The following is a 23,174-nucleotide window of genomic DNA, read 5'->3' as shown; positions in this document are numbered from 1 at the left end:
ACATGTAGGAGCAATCTTTCTAAAACAATTAATAAGAGTGTGCATGTTTAAGCCTACACAGGATAAAAGTTTCAGGGTCAAGACAGTAATACATCCTCAAATGTCCTTAACTCCTCTTAACTTTCATTTAAGTTGATTTGGTGCATATATCAACAAAAATCAAGAACAGAAAAAATGTCGTATCTAAATACATTTAAAAAAAACCCAAAAAACCTAAAAACCTAAGGATTGCCTGATCCAAAACTCAAAGCTAGTACAAGGACTCTCCTTGATTTCATAAAACTGTGGACCTTCTTCTGAAAAGTTAGTGTGAAAAAGAATTCATTTCAAAAGAATTTGATTCTATATTAGTATTTCATTCTGTAGAAGTCCTCCTAGCATACCAAAACAAAGTGATTGCATTTTTTGAAGCATACTCTTCTTTCTGATAATTTATTTTATTTTTCTACTTATATGACATCAGTCGCCTCCCTGGATTTGTATCCCATATTGCTCTTTCAGCGCATGTGGAAGTGTGCATTTCTTTCTGTTTCTAATTAAAGATTGACTGCAACATAGTGATCCACTTGTGCAGGTATTTTGTACTGGCAGGATGTTAAAAGACTTACACTTGAAAATACTTGATGTTTATTCACTAGAAACTACCCTGTAAAAGAACTAGTGTCCCAAATGAAGACTCATATGTCTTTGTGTGATAATCGTACCGAGTGAACCCAAAAGAAAGAAGATGCAAACAAAGAGTCCGACCAAAAGACTGCTATAATGTGCAAAAATATTATGTATCCTGTATCCATACAATGCAGCAACGCTTCACCACATGCTACAGAACCACAGTAGTTTCATATTTATCAGGCACTGGCTGTCTAACTCATCTGAGACATGTCCGATTTCATCCTACGAATCCAAAGCTTAGGATGTTTCACGAGGCACAACCATTAGAAAATGCACATAGAAAATAGATACTTACGACATATTATCAACAAATAGCTACACTTTAGAACATTGTCAGACCCCATATTCTAAAGCTCAGTTTAGATAATGGTTAAACCTGCAAGTTCAAAAAGTTATTTCAATTTTTTTTTACACTATGCAGCCCACAAGACACAGTATGTTACCTCAGTTTCTGGAGTAGGAGATGGAGTAATGGAACCAAGTGATCCTTTTCGTGAACCCTGGAGATCTGTTGGGATGGACTCGGGACGTTGCCATTGAGTTGTTCCTGTTGGTATGTGCCAGTAGTAGATCCCAGCAATGTCATTGATTTTTTTCCAGCCAGGTGGTAAGTCTGGGTCTGTCTGAAATGAATGATCACTCCATATATCTGCTGGGAACAGAAAAAAAAAGAAAAAGAAAATGAATCAATGTTCCTACGACACAAACAGTTCTTCCACGGGTTTGCCCTGATGCGAGTGATGCACAGCTGGTTCTGCTATTGTACAGTTCCTGTGTAAATGAACACCAGAAAAACATACTGAATTATTAAAGCTCAAAGTAAGGTGACAAAGCGTGGTTTGACTTGGCCTATATAGAACAAAAACAAACTACTTACTAAAGAGCTGTTCTAATATGGCAGCTATCTAATACCATCAGATAAACTATCTCTTCTAATAAGGTTTAGCTTCTAGTCTATTAAATCACAGCATACAAAGAAATACTTGGAGTTGTGGTGTACTCTATCCTCTTCATCACAGCACCTTCCCTTCTCAGTGCATGATTTCTGCAAATCAAAGTCAGCTTATCAAAACAGCCCCGCTCCCAACCAAACAACCCACATCGGGTTTACTTACAACATCTAACAGACTACTTGTTTAAAATTATGAGAATAAAAGAACTGAGCGATGATTTTACACACACCCTGACTGCCACAAACGTACTGTTTTCAATAGGTTTTATAATGGGGTAGGGAAAAAAAATCAAAAACTCATCCACAGTGCACAGAGATGAAATACTGGCTCTACCAACGAACCTACTAATTTAAGAATGCGCCAGCAGTTATGTATTGTAACTACAGACTAGGTGCATATAGGAGATGCCTGAGGCAGTGAGAAAAAACCCCAAGAATAAAGGAAGCACCATAGCAATGAGCTGTGGATCATCTAGTCTGGCAACTTCTTTCCAACCTTCAAAGACAGTTCTCAAAACACCTTCAGTGGATGACAGATGAACAACCTGTTGTTACATCGCTCTTCTTAACCTCTATTTTGAATTAAAAGTTTCTTGTTAGTCTATACTCAAGCCTCTTACTAGGTGTTTTATCACAGTTGCTTATTTCCGAATCTCTCTCATTTCTGCTACTCACATTTATACACATACACACACACGAGTGTCATGACAACTTGAAGTAACTCTTACACTCCATGGCACAAACCAGCCTGTTTCTTCCCCAGAGCCACTTAGAGTTCTTAAATTACTGATTTACCACTTGAGGACTAATCTGAGCACATTCCGCAGAAGTAAAACCAGACAACATCGTTACACTTAAATTCAATAAAGAGCCTCACCCACGGCTCAATATCTGAAATCAGCAACATTCATATAATCAGTTTCAGAAACTCACAAGTATGAAAACACCCACCTCTAAAAGTCCCCCTAAACGTAGCCTCCACTGCATTCAAGTGTACGTAGTTCCTGACTCCAAAGCCTTACATGTTTTAAAGCCCATTTGTCTTCAGCCCTGCCCATTTTTATTCTCCAACTGAACAACTCAGCTGCACTCCTCTCAACCATATAAAGGAAAATAAAAGCAAAACACTTCCAATAATTTGACCGCATCATGCAGAAAGTGAGGTTTAGATCAAATATCTAAGCAGCACACCGAAGTACACGTGCCAACATCTGCAAGTCCAGATACACATGGGTAAGTCTAAATAACTGGTTCATAAAACTCCAAAATATCACAATAATGTCAGCATTCATAAAACTTACATATTGTGCCTTTCAAATCATGCTGGAATAGGAAAATAATAAGATTTTACTATGCAGAGAGGCAAAGCTTCAGATCAGATCAGGTTCATACAGCGTACAGAACTAAACAACCACATTTCCACATTGCCAGGACATGAAATGTTATTCTGTTATTCTCTTCATTTCTGTCCTTGCTACACATACATATGCATATGTACACATGATTTAAATACACAGTTAGCAGAATGTTAGGCTATGGCTACATTAAATTACTCCTTTCAAACGAATCAACCAAATACGCAGAGGAACAAGAGATGCAGAGGAACCAACACACTTTTTTTTATTGTTGTAATGACACGTAGTACCAAAAAGAGATAAACAGAAACGACTTCGAAGTAAAAGCAGACAAAACTCACAGCAGAAAGAAAATTGTTAACCCAGAGACTTAGCAACATTCCTGCAACGTTTAGTTAGAATAGAAGAAATTATCTTGTATGTGAATGAAAACTTGGAAGGAAATCACGTAAAACAGCTGGGAGAACTGTGGGATAAGAAAATGTCACCTATCTGAGTAACGTTAATTTACTTTGAAAATGTATCACTAACTTATTAGCAAAACCAAATACACCAAAATACGTTTGCATATGCTCAGAGATACAACAGGAATTATAAATTTCAGAATTTTTTTTCAATTAATACAGCTCAGGACTTTCAAAGAATTGCATTTTCCACTCAGAACGACTATGATTTGTCTGTTCATGAGATGCACGTTGCTGGTGCCCGGGTACTCCTTGCACAGAGGTACCGACCTCGGACCATCTGATAAGGATGGCTGAAGAGGACCGCGTCAGATCTCACGTGTTCTTACCGAAACACCATTCCTCGTGTTAGCCATGCAAATCTACTCGGAAAAAAATGAAACACGTGTATCCCCCCAGCCTATTTGCAAACACACCTCAGGATCGGACAGACTGGCAGGCGTAACCTTCTCACAAGCTGTGATTTCCTACTGGCGTGAATTGGAAAACCTCCCTAATTCGCTGGCTGTTCTAACAGATGAAAGCACCTGGCATGCAAGTCAAAGGTAATGAACCATCGCTAGAGATAACTGCACAAGAAAGACAAATAAAGTAAGAGTCAGCATACAAAATCTGACAGGACAGATGAATGCACTTGCAGGGTGAGAGACTACTGCAGGACATCGATATCTTTTCTTTATTTGAATGTGGAATTACAGGTAGTAATTTTCCTCTGAATTTGAAAGACCCCATTCCATGGCACAACATTGAGTCAAAGCATCTAATTTTTGTTTCATGGGCCAGTGTAAGAATGGTCCCTTATCAGGCCAGTGTTTGGTGCCCAGAACAAAATGAAGGCACCGTGCTGATAGATACATCCTGTTGCACTCAGGCCTTTTCAATTCCAATCTTCTTGTAGACGGAAAAGTGACAGCCACAAGACAGGGGAGAAAAGCAGCAGGTATCTGTACGTCAACGCAATTCTGTTGACGTGGCATCAAACAACTTGCATGAAATATTTTGGAAATAGGAGGAAACAGAACTGACCACATCGGACTTCTTCATCTGAAACTGAGAACCTCTGCAAGGTTTTAGAGATAAAAACTTTACAGACAAGTGGTTCCTTCTAGTCTGTGGATGACTAAGTCCTTAGATGATTTATGGTGACCAGGAACTTTTCTCCGATTCCCTCCCAGTCATCCACAGGAAGCGAAGTTCTACCTGGCATCTCTTGGCCTTTTCTGTGCTCTTCTTTACTGGTTTGTTGATGAAAGGTCAATGAACCAGGACTGCGTGGTTGCTCACAGAACTTCTGAGTTTGAAAGTATTGCTCTGATAATATGGAAAGCATGGCTTACTACAGAAATTTACAGTATGATTCACAAAAATAACGTATTCTTTTGTATTGGGGTTGGTTTACTTACCATGTGTATTACAGTAAACCATGATCTCCTGAGAGGCTATACTGTAAGACGTTTCTTACATAAAATGCATAAAGCAACAGGAATAAGAAAAACAATACTGAACTAGAATAAAAGAGCCACTGTAGCTAAACTGCACGAGAAAGCAGACACTGTGTTTCTGTAAGAAACCTGGATTCATATTATCTATATAACTTATCTTTCTACAGCAAGAAAGAGTCAACCTCTTATTAGTGGAAAGGCTATTTTAGGATGTAACCAATTCAAAACTCTGCACAGGAACAAGGTATATCTTTACCCAGGCATCACGCAGATTCACACAGAACTGCAGACCTTTGAAAGCCATCTCTTTTTCTGGAGAACGACCTTACTGCACAGGGTGGCTCCACTGCCTACATACACTCTAGAGATGCAGTCCAAAGTCAGCCTTCATCACAGGAGATTGGGCAGCCAGCTTGCAGCTTTCTAACATGGGGTGCATAAGCTATCACTAGCGAGGCAGGCCGGCTCTCATCCCAGATCTGCCCACACTGGCATGGACATATCGGCGAGTCCTCATGGGCAAGCTTCTACCTGGAAATCTGCCTAAGACAAGTGTGAGCTGCCACCACCCCACTTCTGAAACGCAGAGCTGCCAGCTTAAAGGTCGACATAGTTAGAAGTTCACAGCTGGTCTTCTGCAGACAGTCACATGAAAGGAGAGGTCGCAGAGAGAGGACTGATATTTTCCAGTTGGAGTTTTGTCTTGCCAAAGACAGATGATTAAAGCCTTGCCCATACAGGGAAGATCCCCAAACTGACTATTCGTAGGGATGTTACTATGGAAGAAGCATGGGCTAATTCTGGCAAAAAACCATAAGAGTGAGAGAGACATGGTAGAGGATTTTTAGGACTAAAATGGAAGATTCCATAAAAACATGAAAGGTGTGATTTAAGACAAGAAGCTAACTTCATCTAAGGAAAACCAAAAAACACAGAATGGACTTCACTGGGCTTTCCTGCCTCCACCACCTTCCTGCAGCAGGACCTGACAAGTCCCTGAGGAAACCAGATCTTTCCCTTCTACCTAAAGCTTGCTTGGAGTTGGCACCATAGTCCCATTTATGGGGTCCAACATGACAAGGAACGGGGCTGCTCCCCAAAAACCTTTGGTACTGGTCTTTGCAGAGCTCAGAGTTGAGCTTGCTGCGTCCCACCACGCAGTCTCCATCTCTTCAGGGACTCAGCAACACAGCAATGATAGGAATGTTTTTAAAAGAATGGGAAAATGATGAAAAAGATGAAATAATCAGAAGTGAGAGGCCGAGGGGAGGGCAGCGCCTGCAATGCCTTACCATTCCCTTTTAAAACCAAAGAGAGAATTTATGTTAGTCATTTCTCTTTAAAAGTTAAAATAAAGAGAAAGAATTAACTCACAAAAGCCAGTGAGTCTTAGGAAAGTACCAAAGAAATGTTTAATTTGTTTTTAAAAGGAATAAATATAGTTGTCTTGATTTTTAATAAATGTACAAAGGAATAAAACAGTCTGAAGAGACTCCCACTTGCTGAAATTGTCTGGTCAAGCTTCACTCAGAAATAAATGCCTGTGTCTGAATTTTTGTCTGAATGGCTGAAACACGAAGCCTGTATTAGAAAAAAAAATGAATAAAGCCTTCATCCTGGTATCACTATAACTGAGGAGAGCAGTTAAAACCCCAAAAATAAAGGAAAAATGAAGTCTGCTACACAAAATGAAACTATTAATTCACTCTTTTGAAACAACTAGCAACAGAGATGTACCTCCACAAAGACCATAAACACAGCCGTATTTAACTGGTAATTCTGGCTAGGAGAGCTTTGTGAACTCATTTTGTATTCTAAAGAAGACAGGATAAAGTCCATATGATGTAATATATTGCTATTTGTAACTGCCTTCTCCAAATGTCAGCCTCTGCCAATTACCTGATACAGAGCAGCGATAAATGCCACGCTGTAACTATAGTTCAGATACTAAGTTTGGCACAGTAATTAGAAATTTTAGTAATTCGTTTTTAATTTCAAGTTAAAATTATTTAGCTATCTGAGGCTGATCTACGAAAACAGTGTTACGATACTGAAAAGAGATGATAATAAACAATATAAATAATTCGCTGAAGAGCACATGTAATTGGTGACCAAGCTCATTGGCAAAATTGGTATTTTTACCACTTATTTTATTGCTCTTTCAGGGGAAAGGATAGCAATCAAATTGCTGCCATTATGAATCACTCTTTAGCCCTTGTTCAATTAAATAGAAATTAAAAGTACAGCATTCAGCAGGATCTGTCAAAGCAGACAAACTTGTGCAGTAAAACGGAGACTGTTTATTTTTCCAGCATTTTGCAATGCCACAAAGTGTTCCCTCGTAACAGGCATCCTGCATAAGGCAAGGCCGTATCGGTGGCATCACAACAGATGCAAATGGTAGGCCCTGCATCTAAATGCAGTGCAGCTTTCCAGCTGCTGTTCCCGACTATGTTGGCCCCATTCTGTGCTGATGTAATTTGTGGATATTTCGTAACTAGAGAGACTAAATGCCATGAAGCTGCAGCAGCTTTTATCTAGTTCAGGGTTCCTTCTGCAGGCACAGCTATAAATCCCTTTCACTGAAGACCAAAGGTAGTCATTTTGAAATAAATACAGCTGGAAAGAGAATGGCAGGGACTTCGGAGGCACATTCTGGAAGAGCGGGAATGCAAAGGTATGGCACAATATACTTCATTTTAACAACAAGTTGTGTTAAAGTTTTAGTTTGTGTTTGTGTTTAAAGTTTTAGACAATAATTACTCTTTTTTTTTTTTTGAAAGAACTACACTGAAGTAAAATATTCAATCAGGGAATGGAATGGAAGAATATTGGCAAGACGCATAATTTCCTATAGACCAAATTTTGTTACGTTGAAACCCGGTTTCTCCACCATCTTTAGCAAAGTCTGTATTTTTCCGCATAAAACAAACCAAATACTCCACTCACCATTGTCACAAGTTGGTTTATCACCAGTCTAGTACTAAAATCTAGCTGTATGACATTGTGCTTGTGCTAAATGAAATAAATCAGGATCTTTTCTTGATAATGACTAGAAATACGCCATATCATTTCAACAACAAATCTCAGTGCTCCTGTCTGGAAGGAAGACAATCTATCTCCTTCCTTTTCTGTAGGTAAGGTAGTGGAAGACACCTAGCATATTTACATGTTACTTAGGACCAGAAGAAAAAGATCACCTTATGCCATATAAAGAAAAGCTAGATACCTCAGGAACAGAAGCCTCAAGGAAAAATGCACCAGCAAGGGAACTATTGGGAACATAAAACAGAATTTAAAATAGACTGTAATAAACAAACTTTCTGCCTTCCTTTAGACAAACTAAACAAAAACGGATAAAAGCAGCAACTAGGTGTTATCTCCACTTCAAAGGGAACTTGGTGGTGACGATAAGCAAGGTGCTGGGGATGGAGCTTAAACTGTACGTGCCTCCCTGCTTAACTCCTTGCGCATGAGGGAACTAAAGACTCAAACCTAGTTCACTAAACACTAAGCAGACCTACTTCCTGAACAAAATACTCTTAAGCAAGGCAACAGGTCTAATGCAATAAATTTTGTATTGAACTGGAAGATTTACTTGGGGGAGGGGGGGAGGGGAGAAAGAGAAAAAAAAATATTCTGTATTTTGGATGCACAGCTCTTCTTTAGGTAAAAACAAATCCCACCAAGCAGCATAGCTGGGGCATCAAATTATGGCCAAGAAGAGTACTCTTGAATAGGAGGAACTGCAGGTTAGGAAATAAATACTCTAAAGATGAGGTAACTCACTTTTTTGTACTCCTAGCTTAGTTATCCCAATTCTTAGAACTGTTTTCTAACAGTTTTTCTCCTGCAAAGATCCTCTATCCAGAAGAAAAGGGGTACATCCAAACACAGGATTTGATCTAGACTTTGATTATCTACTACCATTTCAAAAGTATATTTCCACAGTGAAAAATTAACTGAAAATGAGTGTTCAGTGTCCCAGCTGGAAGCATGATGGTCCAAAACAGAGACACATTCAGAGTTTTCCAAATCTAGAAAATCTGGCCTATAATAAATCTGTAAATCTACTTGTCAGTCTCTGGCTCTCCCATTGCTCACATTCCAGCAGTGGCACAATGTAAATGAATGATTTCAAACTGCAAAGCGCCTTGTTTGTAAATAAGGGATCTGCAAAGTTTTCTATGCCAAAAATTGCCAAGAATGGGATGACGACAGGATCCAACACCACCTTGTCCTAGTGTTCAGGCAGCAATGGGAAGCCACTTGCTTCAAACCTGATGGCTTTCTTCATTGCCCACAATGGCCTGTGTGCATTACAGATGCCATCCTTCTGGGCACACAAGGGGAAGCACAAGAAAGGAGGTGGGAAGAGAGGAGGATAAAAAGCTTTTATTTAAAATGAAAGGGATGAGGGAGAATGTTTTCTTCCTCTTCTGAACTTTCAAAATCTTGAGATAAAAATGTCTTCTTTCTGCGTCTAAATAAAAGCAAAACGAAAGGATAAGAAAGCCACAGAAACTTAAGTCTTCTTGAGAAGACGCCAATAACTTCAGCAGATCCAGGATTTGATCCTACAGGGAGCATGCTCCTCCCCCACCCCATATGCACACAGACATTGGAAGGGAGGCAAAGACCTGTCGTATTAATAGTGAAGGCAAACAAAATTAAAGGAACACTCTCCATTAAACAGCACAATAGAAGGAACACAGGCCCTGAATGTTTTTATCCTATTTATTCCTGTAGTGAGCTCAACGTGCAAGTTTAAGTTGCTCTGGTTTAACAAAAAAAGACCCCAAAGACAGATGTTTTCCTCACTTTGCACACACTACAGCATAATCAACAGTAACACCTACTCTCATAATTCACAACAATGGTGGTCAGCAGGTAGTCTCGCCTAAGCATCACTGCAAGAAGCATGAATGCTATCTCAGAAACAAATGCAGCAAAAATGCAAGCCACTAGGACAAGTAATTATAAATCAGACAAGCCTGTCTAATTTGGGGAACATTACTCAACGAGGAGTGATAAACAGCCAGAAGCTGGTCATTTGGCATCATCTTTTCTCACAGCATGCAACTGGTTGTCATGACAACCCTGTCGTCCTCCTTGCCGAATCGCTGAACCAGCCACATGCACTTGGGGAGCGGAAAATTCTCAAACAGGTTCCTGGAAAAAATGCTGAAATGGGAGATTTACAGGCACACATACAACCATACAAACCAATCACAATCTGTGCCAAAAATAAATGGCTGTTTTGATCGACTGTAACATAAACCATAATCAGAAAAGACGAACTTCTTAAAAATCCTAAGGAAGCTTGGGATGAATCACCTGTGCTATTTTTTTCATGTGATGCGATCTTCACCCTGCTGTATAAATCATGAGTTACTACAGGCATACAAGGTGTTCAAGCAGAGATGACTAATCTTAAGGAAGAGAGAGGAAAGCAGATTTGTCAACATTCAGGAAAAAAACCACACTACTAAACCTACTTGTTTTCAAGTCCTGGCTTCTTCTCCCTTTCAACCACCAAACCCCAAGCTGTTGACATAAGGACCAAAACACTAGCACAATAGCCAAAAAAAACCCAAAGGCAAGTGACTTCAGAAGAATTGTGGATGACAGCCCTGGACGAGTAATTAGGATGGCACTACCCATCCTGCTTAAGTGGGAGAATTTCGGGGCTCTGAGAGGTGTTTGCTCAGGGCCAGCACGGCCTGAGGTCCAGAGCTGAAGCTGTGAGACAGCTTCAATTTACAACAGTTGATACTAATAGTAGCAGCAGTGGGGAAAAGTACCATAGGAGATCATGAGTAAAGATCCATATGTTCTTTCCTTGAAAATGGGCCAAAAATAGCCTATTCACCAACCAAAAACATCCAGCCATGAAAGTCTGACAAGAGAAGGAAGGAAGACTTGGAGCTGACCTGAACTGTTGCCTCAAGGGGGCTGTTGTGGCAGAAGCTGTGGACCAGGAAAAAGCCAGGTACTGGGAAGATCCGTCCCACCTGGAGGAGGGTCGCTGCTAGGCCAGGTGGAGCAGTAGTGGCAAGATGAAATGACAGAGATAGAGGAAGGACAACCTCAGCTAAAGCAAAGGCTAATGAAACGCTACCTGAAAGTACTGTAGTGGAGGCACATCCTACAGCTCTTGCACAAACTTTACTGTGTGACGAGATCCCCATCTCTTGATTAAGGGATTGATGAACATTAGAAGGGTTGGACAATTAAGAAGCTCTACTGGATCTTGTTGGGATGAGGTTAAATTTTCTTCACAGCAGCCTGTAAGGTGCTGTGTTTTACATTTGTGACCAAAACAATTGTTGGACCAAAACTATTGCTGAGCAGTTCTTGCATAGGGCCAAGACCTTCTCTGTTTCTCACTCTGCCCCCAGCCAGAGATTGGCTGGGCATCAGTCTGCTGGTGGGAGGTCGTCAGTGATTGTGTTTGCATCACTTGTTTTTTATTATCTTTTTTTTTTTCAGTTATTAAGGTGTCTTCATCTTGACTAATGAATTTTTCTCACTTTTGCCCTTCCAATTCTCTTCCCCATCCCACTGGTGGGGGGAGTGAGCCACCACAGAGGCATTCAAAGCATGCAGACCAAGCCCAGGATCCAGGGAGAAGCAGGCAGGTACCCTCCAGGGTGGAACAAAACGGAGTCCTAAAGCAAGCGAGAGCAGCCCTGTTCACCAACTTTGTGCTTAAATGAGATAATCTCAAATACAAAACGCACCATTACCTCAGAAGATTTCTACTAACTAATTTCCACAGAAGTCAGAATAATTTGCTACTGTTCTAGCAAGTGAGTTATTCCTCCTTATAAATAACACTTTGTATATGACCCTTATTAGTGGGTTTCTTGCTTATCTGAAACGCTAGTTCTCTATTCTTTCCACTAGATGGCGGAAGCTTTTACTTAAAAATAATAGTAGTCCAACATACAGCAGAGTGTACCTCTAACTTGGTCTAAATCCACTGTGAGCACGCATTGTGGGATTGCACCCCAAGGGACCTCCTCACCACAGAGGACTTTAAGGAACAAATAATTCATCCAGAGCAGGATCTTCCTCTTCATTAAAAAAATCACTAAAATAGGTCTTGTGAGTTAGCTTTCAGAGCTAAAACAGTCCAGCAGCAATCTGCATCTGCTTTTCTGGTATTTTGTTTGGCATAGTATTTCTTTTTCCCCTGCCTTTCCCCACAGAGAGCAGGACTGTAGCATATGATCTTTTGTTTTGGGTTCATACCGCATTTAACTATTTTGCAGTGTATTAGAAGGGAGGGTTTGCCTGGTCTAAAGAAGAAAAATTAAAAGGACATCTCAGCCAAGGGGCCGCTGGACTCCCACAGCAAAGTCCGCACATGCATTGTTGCACAGCACTCTCAGCAAAAGCAGTTTGTACATGTGGAGTCCAGCCTTCCTTACCCCCACAAAATCTATGTGTCTCAGCAACAGCAGCCAACCATTTGACAGAAAAACAGGGAAAACCACTTTGGTGGCAGCTCTGAATTTATGTATTTCTCTACTAGAATAAAGAGCCTTGATCCTCCTGTCTCCTCAATGCAAATCGATATGTTAGTGTCAAACCATCCACAGGAGAGACAGTTAACCATTTCATTTTGGGCAATGAACAAATATAATCTGGAATAAATCACACAAAACAGAAAGACTCAGTCTATAAATACTGACACAAAAAGCAGTTAAACACAGATGTCCTTCTTAGTTCAAGACGCAAGGTGCCTGCAGAGAGGGAGGAGACACTGCACCAACGTACGCCACACAGCAGTATGGTCACCTCAACAGCCTCAGCTCTCCACACAGAAACCGCTGCGCTATAGTGCTTTATTTCCAAGTAAAACTCCATTTTACAAGCATCAGACATTACACCGTTCGGTATCTCCTGACCTGTAACTCTCCACTTTCCTGGGACTGTCTGTAGACACAAGTGAGTCCCATCTCCCTTAGACCTTCTGCCAGGAGCTGGTGTGACTTAACTTGACACGCGCCAGAAGACACAGATGGGCAGATCTTATTGCCTTACTTAGCTACGATACACTTGCTGTCAAGTCCTAGAGCTGAAGAGCAGCAACAGGCTTGGACTCCACACCTTCTATCAGATTTGTTTCTACTGAAGAATAGGAAGAGCCTCAATAGTTTAAATTTGGCAACATTAGTGAAGGTACCTTTAATCTGAACGACAGAATTAGTAAACTAGAGCATGGACAAAGGACTCTGACTAGCAGGCACTATTTTCTTCTCCCTTTAGATTAGGAACTGCAGAAAAAAGAAATTTGCATTAAAAGTCAGGGAAGGTACTAGGCAAAGGATAATTTTCTTCATCTAAAATATGAAATCTAGTGACTTCAGGAGAGAACACGGTAGAGAAAGGAGGCACTGTACTTCTCTGGAGAACATAATGCATAAATATATTGCCATAGTCTGAAATTTTATAGAGATACCCGTTAGTGGGTTTTGTGCATATAATTGGCTAATTAAAAGCCAGTAAAGTTGGCCAGTGGCACAGACATGCAATTCAAATCGTGGCTTGACTAAAGCTGCTTTTCTTTGACAGTTTCATTTACAGCACTCTCCAAATGCATTAGAAAAACTCTTGTCTGAATTTAATGGTTCAATGAAAACAAGCATAAAATAGAATTACAATGGAGTTACTCTCTGAAATTAAATGTTGTGCTGCAAGAAAAAGCAAAACCTGCAAGAACAGCCATTTTCCATCTCAGATGCAAGCAACGTGCATCCCTTAGTCCATGTGGGAACACGGATCAACACACGGCGTGGCAAATGCTCTAAGACGCCATGAAAATGATGACAACGACTTCTTCACACCAACCTTGTGAGGCAGGAGAGTGCAAGCCTGTTTTAAACAAAGCCAGGCAGAGGTAGGAGGAGAGGTCTGAAATGCATTAAATAATAAGTTACCCGGACTCTGCGTACTCCCTGGGATCTGTGCAGGCTCCCTGCACCCAAACACCAACCACAAGACCAAGGTGCACAGACAGAGACCAGCCACGGTCCTCCGGTGTGTCCAAGTGACAGAGTGCTCTTCCATCCCACACAAAGGGCTGCTCTTCCTGATGTGTCAAAAAAAGTAATTCCTACCCCATCCTACCCAATTTAGACAGGTTAGTACTATCAGTAAAAGCCAGAATGTTACTTTTAATGATCTAACGGATTAGTTTCACGGAATCACGGAATTTTTCAGAGTTGGAAGGGACCTCTAGAGATCATCTAGTCCAAATCCCCCTGCCAGAGCAGGATTGCCTAGAGCACAGTACTCAGGGCTGCATCCAGGTGGGTCTTGAAAGTCTCCAGAGAAGGGGACCCCACAACCTCCCTGGGCAGCCTGTTCCAGTGCTCTGTCACCCTCACCGTAAAGAAGTTTTTTTCTCATATTTGATCAGAACTTCCTACATTCCAGCTTGTGCCCGCTACCCCTCGTCCTGTTACTGGGAACCATTGAAAAGAGCCTGGCTCCTTCCTCCTTAAACCCACCCTTTATATACTTGTAAATGTTAATAAGGTCTCCCCTCAGCCTTCTCTTCTCCAGACTAAAGAGTCCCAGTTGCCTCTTTAAAGCTGTAGTCAAACGTGCATTAGAGAACAAACTGAAGGCTCCTTTTTTCCCCAACACGGAGGCCAAAGACCTAACGTTCCCCCACCTCCAAATTCATTTCACGTTGCTACAGTACTGAAGGAATGGGAGAAGAAGTTATTATGGCGAAAATCCTCTCTTCTACCATTAGAGGTGCATAAGCATGAAATATTGCAGACGCGTAAGAAGCAACACATTGTCCCTGAGGGCCTACAGTTTGCCTGCAATGAAAGACATTAAAGGGAGAAGCTCGGGCACATCAGGCAGCTAAAGGCTGTGTTGAGGTGCTGTGACATGTGAACTCAGCTCCACTTCCCAGCCTTCGAGCTTTGGGACTCTTTTTTTTTTTTAATAAAAAAAAAAAAGAAAACTTTAACCTTTTCAAAAGCAATCTTGCTTTAGTTGAACTAAGTCTTCTCCTGCACAATGCATACGGCCATATATATGAAACGCAACATATAGCATCTACACTGGGAAGGCTTTATGAAGAGGGGCTTCTGATGGCAGATGCTCAGGGGAGCTGGTTGTATTTCACCCCCCATGGCAGCGGGAAGCCTGCTGAGAGAGCACACTGGGCTCTCGTAGCCCAGAAGTTTATTTAAGTATTTCACATCACTACATAGGTATAAATTTTCTATTAAATCTTTATTCATACTGTTCAGGTATCTTCTGCTATTGAGCAAACTCAGAGATGTTAATCGTCTTTGAAAGCACCCATCTAGCACTAGAGACATCATTATTTTCATTCTCGCATCTAATTCATGACTTTCCAGCACTTCAATTTTGTATTTATTTTTCAGAGATGGATTTATACATATAACAACCTAGATTCAAAAATCTATGTTTAAGGAGATAGAAATGCTATCTCTGACATAACAACTAACAAGAATTAGAAGAAAATTCAGAAAAATAACCACATCACTGATCATCCTGGTAAGTTTAACTTAGCAAACAGCAACCAGAAACAAACCTAACACACAACTACTGGAGTCCTATGCCAGACAAGCATTTGAGAGAGAAAAAAGGAGGGATTAATTTTACAATTCATCACCTTTGATTCAAAGTATATTACCAAAATAGCTACTTGCTTTGAAAACTTGAGAACAACCTCTCCTTAAAGCTGCATATGCCCAGAATATAACAACTTCAAAAGTTTCCTTTACTACGAAACCAGAGCTAGAGTCTCCCTCAAAACAACCACATGCTTGCTAAGAATGTAAACATGCCAAAGCACAATAAAAAAAAAATACATAAAAGATCTCCAGTATATGATGGACCACAAGCCATCAAGTTCTATTAGCACTATGGAACAGACACAGCTGATTGTCATCACAAGCTGTACCAAACAGCAAAACAAGAGATGCACAAGCAACAGCATGGTCTTTCCCCCAGCTGAAAACAGTATCTAATCTTTGGTGAAAACCTTACAATTTGTGGGCATGCCAAAGGGCTGCAGATAGTCTTGGGAAGCAGGAAAATCACAGTTACATAAGACAACAAGATTTTCCTTTCTGGATTTACATTTACCTTCGTTGCTGTGCAAAAACAAAAGGTTGCAAATAGGTCCTACAGGATTAGGACACACGTAGGTTCAAGAGCTGGATTTCTAATGCACAGCTTTCACTTTTCAGTTTCTTGATCACACAGATGTCCACATCCTGGGTTTTACTAATTTCTTAAGAGTTCCTTTACTGTTACTTTTCTGTTCTGCTCATAAAATAAAATGCTCATTTACAATGGCAGGCAATTCCTCTGGAAGGATCAAGGTCACTGAATTATTTGAAAATAGCAGTGGGTATTCACTGGCAGTTGAAAAAGTTGTATGTCAGGAACTAACACCAAGACAGAAATCCCTTTGCCTACAGTTTTAATGTAGAGTTGAACTATCACAGGACTAGTGCATGCACTTCCACATGCCCGATTATAAAATGTCGTAGCAGAACTAGAAAAGACATGAAGACAGATAAAACAGCTTCTGCAGGCAGAGACGTTGAATGCTGTAGGACTCTCGAGCTTGGAAAAGGAATAACAGGGAAGAGGGAAGGATGTCACAGAAATCTGTAAAATCATGAATGGTGGGAAGGCGGCAAGGATGGAAAGGAAATGATCATTCACTGTTATTTACTGGTTCCTGTAACAGAAAAGCCATGGGCACCTAATGAAATTATTGGAGAGCAATTTTATAACAAAGGGAAGTACTTCTTCATACAACACGTAATTAAATTATGGAGCTCATGGTCACAGGATGTTATGGATGCCAGAAATACAAATGAGACCAAAAATGATTAAATAAATTCATGTTAGTAAAGTCTATCAAGAGCAATTAAAGAAGATAACATGAATGACATACCAAGTCTGAAAGCCCTAAAACCACCAACAGCTGAAAGCGAAAAAGATATAATAGAGGGAGGACCACTTTATGCTAGCGCTGGTTTTTGGTTTCATTGCTCCTCTAAGTTTCTGCTACTGACTGCAGTCAGAGGCGACCCATAAAGAATTATGTGAGCTTAAGGTCTGCTGGATACAGCCATTCTTATAAGCTCATGTACTATCTGGTGATGTACGAAGTGGAACTGTAACATCTGTAACTCTTGTAAAAGCGAGCTCTAGCTTCCAGTCAGTATATTAGTTTGCAATGGAAATACTGGAATTAACAACATTATTGAAAGACCTTGATAAAAGCAACGACAGCAATTATATTGGGTGTGATTAAAAAGTTGTATTTGATATAAGAACCCTTAAATCGATATATCCAAGCTTCCTTTAAGGGAGATATTTATATTCCCAGAAGGAAAATCCACAATAAATCTATTCTCAAAAGTACAAAGGTACAGAGTTTCCTACTCTGAGATACACAATAACCTCATACGACAACAGCAATGCAGGAGTTATGGGGCTGAATGTCACTATCCTTACACATTTGTCACCTCCAATTTTATGTTAACATGCATCTAAAAGGAAGATATCACTACTTTTATACTAAATTGTACGGAGCCATCTAAGAGATAAAAATTTCTTTAGAGGCAAGTAATTTATCAGGCTTAAATATCTTTACGAATAAGGAAAGGGGAACATATTCAAACTACCATGAAGAGCAGTAACTAAAAGCATGTCTCATCTAGTGATTACTGCAGAACCCACTGCTCTTGGGAGGTAATTAACACCACTTAAACTACAGGCTTTTACATATGACAATTATCACAGTTCAAAAAAGCTCTTATGTCAGTAAATGTTTACAGTCTTGCTTCCCTTATATTATTTGCATTCCAGAAAAAAATCAGAAATAGATAGAAGAGATTACAGCAACATACTGGATGTGAGATGCTAGTTAGAAATTCACTGTTTCTGCACTGATAACAAATTCTCAGTGAATCCTGCTACCTTCTGAAAGCAGAATTAGCCCAGATAAAAGACTGTGGCCAGCACAACATAAAATCCTGACGTAGCATCTGTAAAGTGATAAACCAAAAGAAAAATAGCTAAGTCAAAATAACCTGATCTGGTGGCCTTTACACTGACTCTTTTGCAGGAGAAAACAAAGAGAGCTTTCTCTTTATTCTAATAAATAGAATAAACCTTACCCATCAGCAAGTCATAAAATAACAAAGCACATCCCACCAAAAGACCTTTAGGGTATTACCAAATAAGGTAGTAGATTTGTTCAGCATTGCAGAATTCAACCTGCAAGGCTCATTCCTTTCAAAAAGTTTACTTTTAAAACACTAGAGAAATGGAATACTGCTCTTGTGAACTTACACTGGTTTTCAGCATTTTTTACAGAAATTTTTACAATTTTGTATTGTGTCTTGTGATATCTAGTACTTTTAAAATCCCCAACTCCTGAAATCATAAGAAAATTGCAGCTTGTCCATTAAAAACAAACAAAAAACCCAACAAAAAACCCTCTCTCTGCAACCCGCAGAATCTCCCATGTTTCCCCCTCCAAAAAAAGCCGAAAATAAAATTAGAATGAAAGCTTAACCCTAAAAGATAAACAATGACTAATATCGATTCTTGTTTTTGAAGACACATTCTTTTTAGACTCCCGTTCGGAGACAAGGTGTATTTGTTTCAAGAAAAATTTATAACTTTGTTTTCATTTAGTTTTTAATTGGCTTCTTGGTGTAAATTGAAGCATTTATTCTTGCTCATCAGTACTATAGCCTTTACAGTTGCATGTTATCTATAAGCATTCTTGTGTAATTAAAAAGAGGATGTAAAATAAACGTGTTAATATTAAAAGAGCAAGATCGGAAAACTCACTCCCCTCCCTTCTGAAGAGCCTTTCTGATTCCAGTGCTCAGTGTATCCATTTGCCCTGTCTGCAAAAGGGGTGGTTTAGCAGAGGAAAATAAGAGAGATGTACCGTGCAAATGCTAAATATGTTCCCTCACCTACACTAAAGCTTCTGTTGTATAGCTGAATACATAAAAAGAAAGGTTAAAAAAATACAACCAGTAATTCCTATTACTAGAGTATTTCAAGTCTGGTCTGCAGGGAGCGCAACTTTCAAATCAGTAGATGTTGTCTTTTTTTTTTTTTTAAATACCATCAAATAGTTATTACACTGATGTTAGCAAAATTTAGAAGCAGTGAACCTGAAACATTGGTCAAACACATAGACAGCATCTCTACCTGCTCCTGTCAGAGAGACAATCCACCCCTCTGCATCATTCCTAGAAAACCACAACTCAGTTCCTGAGTCGCAGCTCAATTGATTTTATGTTGGGACAGCTGAAGCTTGTCCCACATTAACAGCAGTCTCTCTCAAGTTAGAGACACCTGACCACCCAAAAAAGGCAGGTTTCCTCTGGGAAGTGTTAAGCACTATGGACCATGCACCACTCTCTTCTGGACCAGCTTCTTGAAACTAAAAACAAAGTGGATGTGGACAGAAGCCACTTGGAGGAACAGAGAATGGGGTGATTTCCATGTCACCGTACTCCCAGAGCAGCTTATTTTAAGAAACTGCGTTTTCCCTGTGAAGTAACTGTAGGATTAGATAACCTTAGGAAAGGGGAGCTTCCCATAAAGAAGTACAATTGCTGTATTTGAAGTACAGGAATCTGGAGTACAGTTATGAAAGTGACAATTCAACTATGACATGAAATCAAGAGAAATATAGAAAAATTATATTCTGTTAATGAGCACACATTCATTTTGATGGTTGTATAAGGGCCTTATTTCCTATACGTATCCTGAATGCGCATAGGCAATATAATTTTACAAAGCCCAACACACACATTTTAGTAAAAAAAAATCAGTCCTGTAAGAAAAAGTCAAATAAGCTTCTATGCTACACCAGTGGAAGCTCAGCCCTGTAATGTCTATTTTTCTGATGTCTTCTTTCTACTTTTCAGATCTCTTTGTTAAAAAAAGTGTTGGTTATGTTTCAGAACAATTAACCATGGGAAATTAACGTAGTCAGCAGACTACAAACTTCCTGAGTCGATCTGCTGACAGGCTCCAGTGGCAAAAAAGGGAGACTCATTATTCTGGTTTAGTTAAGCACAAAAGAAAATATGGTAATTTGAGTTTAACATGAAATGTTATCTTGAAAGCCTGCTACAGAGTGTGACAAATGATGTTGGATTGCCTACAAAAGCAAAAAAAAAATTATTGAAACAAATTTCAAATAATTTTACAAAAGCCAAACCAGATCCACTATTTTGTATTACTAGTTTTTGTAAGGAGCAAATACAGTTAATGCTATTTCATTACAAATCTGCAAATGAAGACAAAAAGTTATGTAAAGGTTTTGCATGAACCAGGTTTCCAACAAAAGATCATTTTTCTGACCTGGCCAAATTGATTGATTTAAGGCTGGCCAAAGGAACAAAAAAAAAAAAGTCCAAGATATTAGACAATATTCTTTGATAGATCCTAAGCAAATACTGGCTATAAACCACCTCACATCTCTAACCCCCAAAAGGTCACTCACTATCTCAAATGTTGCTTTACCTTGAACTTTAGGGAATGACATGGGGTACTGCTCTTATATTATTGAGACAGACTTTTTTTCTTCCCTTTGACTGCAAGGAAAATAAAGCAATCCCAGGGGAGGGGATTTGTGACGTCTGAAGGAAAAACTAGAAGTCCAGTTCACAATGTATTTTAAACCTATGTAAAAACCTTTGAGCTTTATGGATCACAAGTCTAAAACATCACTTGTCAATTCACTACGGAAGAGATGAGCATTCAGACAGATACCTCTACAGTATTAACTGCACACCATGCACTCTGCAACTTAAGCTGATCTTCCACTGAGCAGAATTTTTCTTAACAGATAAAATAATTGCATTAAATATCCAGAGCTCTGACATTGTCAGCCAGAGCTACAAAAAAGTAAAACAGAAAAAAAAGTGTTACTTACAGTTACTAGATGCTCCTGTATAGTTCAACATGTACCGATCTGCTACTAGCATCCTTTAAGTTTGCTATATACATGTCCCAACAGCTTCATATTCTCCTTCTGTGTAGCATCTCCAACTCATATATGGGAAAATACACTGCTGTGTTTAAACAGACACTTACTTAATTAATCTAATGAGGAATGGTGTTTTGGGTGGGAGAAGAGAAAAGCCACCCCTTTTCAAGAGGAAACACCACATGTTGACCATATAAATGACTGCATTTTCTAATAAGCCAGGAAAAAATGAGAGGGATGGCTATACAGGAATTACAGCAGCGTGTGCATACAGTGCGTTCTCTACTGAATTGATTCCAGCTTGCAAGACATTGATGTATTTTCTGACTGACTCTGCTCAGGAGACAAGCTTTTGAAACAGTACTTTCAGCCCACAAGCCTTTAGATATCAATCACATCAAGATTTAATCAGTTCAACTTTGGACCAGAACAGCCCCTCGCCCTGCAAATCAACCCCTGGAAATATATTTATGTTGGTTTTTTCTCCTTAGCTGCCTGTATAAACACGAAAAGAAAAGGCTTAGAAAAATGTATGGCAAAGATCCATTCTTTGAAGACAAGATTCTTCTTACGGCTGCTAACCTCTAACTCCCCGAAGGTGCATTGCAGCAATGGTAGAAATTGATTTAGTGAAAGGCTTCTATTAGTGAGAGCGCTGTTCTCATCCCAAAGTCCCTCCCCTTGCTATAATCAATAATTTAAGCAAAGCCAAGAATCATGTCAGCCAAAATGACCAGGGTAACTGACTGTCTCTTTCTTGCAGAGCAGAAATAAAATTAAATTAAGGTCTGAATGGGTATGTATTCTAATTTAAAAATTAATTTGGCCAATCTGAGTTGTGCATTTTGGCTTTCATTTTGAGAAGGGAAGGAGGGAAAGGCTCCTTTGTTTCTTAATGAAAACTTCCCAGGTTCAGGCAAGAGCCAAAAATCCACTTCTAAAAAGTAAAAGAAGCCATAACCTTAGATTTAGAGCATTTTATCAGTTATGCACAAACAAGAAACGCACTCTACAGAGTTACAACTCTTGAGTATTACCACGGTGGTACTATACCTATCTCTCAGCACACTGCAACTATCACTTTGAGTTAATAACTGAAGAAGTGTTTCACATTTAAATTTAGCCCCGCAGAATGTCAACTGAAAAGCAATTAAAAACAAAATAATAGGAAAAATTAGTTTAGTTAATGTTAAATTATGCTACTGTTTAGGAAAAAAATAGTTTCATTAAGAAACGGCTTCATGAATAGTTCTGAGACTGGCTATTTCAAGGCTTTCGCTTGAAAATCATATTAGGTAATAAATTAGTCCACTGTATCAAATGATGTACGTATAAAATGATAAACATAAACAGCGGTTAAAAGCAGTTCCTGTAACATAACACCATATAAAAATGGATTAAAATGTCCCAGACACACTATAAGCAGGGAGGAAAAAAAATATAAGCTTCAGATTTGGGGCTGTCCTCTCCCTCTCCCCCTGAGGATTTCTCATCACTGAAGTATCATGGATAAATCTACCGTACAAACCAAAGGACACGCACTGCTAGGCTTTGGAAATCCGCATCTCAGACACTACAGGAAACCCACTTAATGTCATTATCTTGAGCTCTGTGACATCCTGATATTGGACATTTACGACCTAATGCTGACTACCCAGGGGCTCCATACCTCTCCAAATGAAGCAACTGAGCCTTAATGGCAAATATATATGCTTCCATGGGATTGCTTAAAAAAGGCTCCATGTCCCTTAAGGCAGGGACCATACATCCAACTCCCAAGCAAGGACTGAGTTCAGAGCAAGGTCTCTGCAGCATGCCAAGGCCCATCACGCAAGACCTGTCCTGGCCCACGGAGATCCTCCGTGCTGCCCTGAATTTGCCCACCTTCTCTTGATGCATCAGCAACGAACCCAAGGCTGCCTGCAGCACCATCTAGTCCGTGTCTCGGTGGTACATGCTATAGGTGGCTGTGTGTTTAATACCACAGTTGTGACTCAAGGGACCCACAACCCCACTCCAGCCAATCCCATGTCATTAATTAAAGCTGAACTGAATTTCAATCAGCTAAAGCTGGCCTGTGAGAGAGTTAAGCGCGTGATAAACCAGTGCACTGAGACACCAGGGTCTAAAGGAGCCACTAACCTGGGGATATTAAAAGAAATACCTACAGGTGCAAATATACCAGGGCGGGAACTTGAGGGGAATTTAGGTCTGTCCCCCTCACTGCACAGACATCTCCTT

The 23,174-nt window shown here is 39.8% G+C and overlaps 1 protein-coding gene across 25 annotated transcripts in view; it reads right to left on the bottom strand.

The window, feature by feature from the left end:
• Nucleotides 1–23,174, bottom strand: part of APBB2 (amyloid beta precursor protein binding family B member 2) — a 192,528-nt gene that overhangs the window by 72,656 nt on the left and 96,698 nt on the right. For 21 of the 25 annotated variants that reach the window (XM_054202423.1, XM_054202427.1, XM_054202445.1 and 18 more), the window contains one exon: nucleotides 1,116–1,324. In XM_054202423.1, coding sequence (XP_054058398.1) covers nucleotides 1,116–1,324 — 209 coding nt within the window. The remainder of the gene's footprint in view (nucleotides 1–1,115; nucleotides 1,325–23,174) is intronic. The other 4 variants (XM_054202448.1, XM_054202447.1, XM_054202442.1 and 1 more) reach the window with 1 other exon arrangement.

This window comes from Rissa tridactyla, chromosome 5 (assembly GCF_028500815.1).
Source record: "Rissa tridactyla isolate bRisTri1 chromosome 5, bRisTri1.patW.cur.20221130, whole genome shotgun sequence".
NCBI lineage: Eukaryota > Metazoa > Chordata > Aves > Charadriiformes > Laridae > Rissa > Rissa tridactyla.
This window is presented reverse-complemented; position numbering and strand designations above follow the sequence as displayed.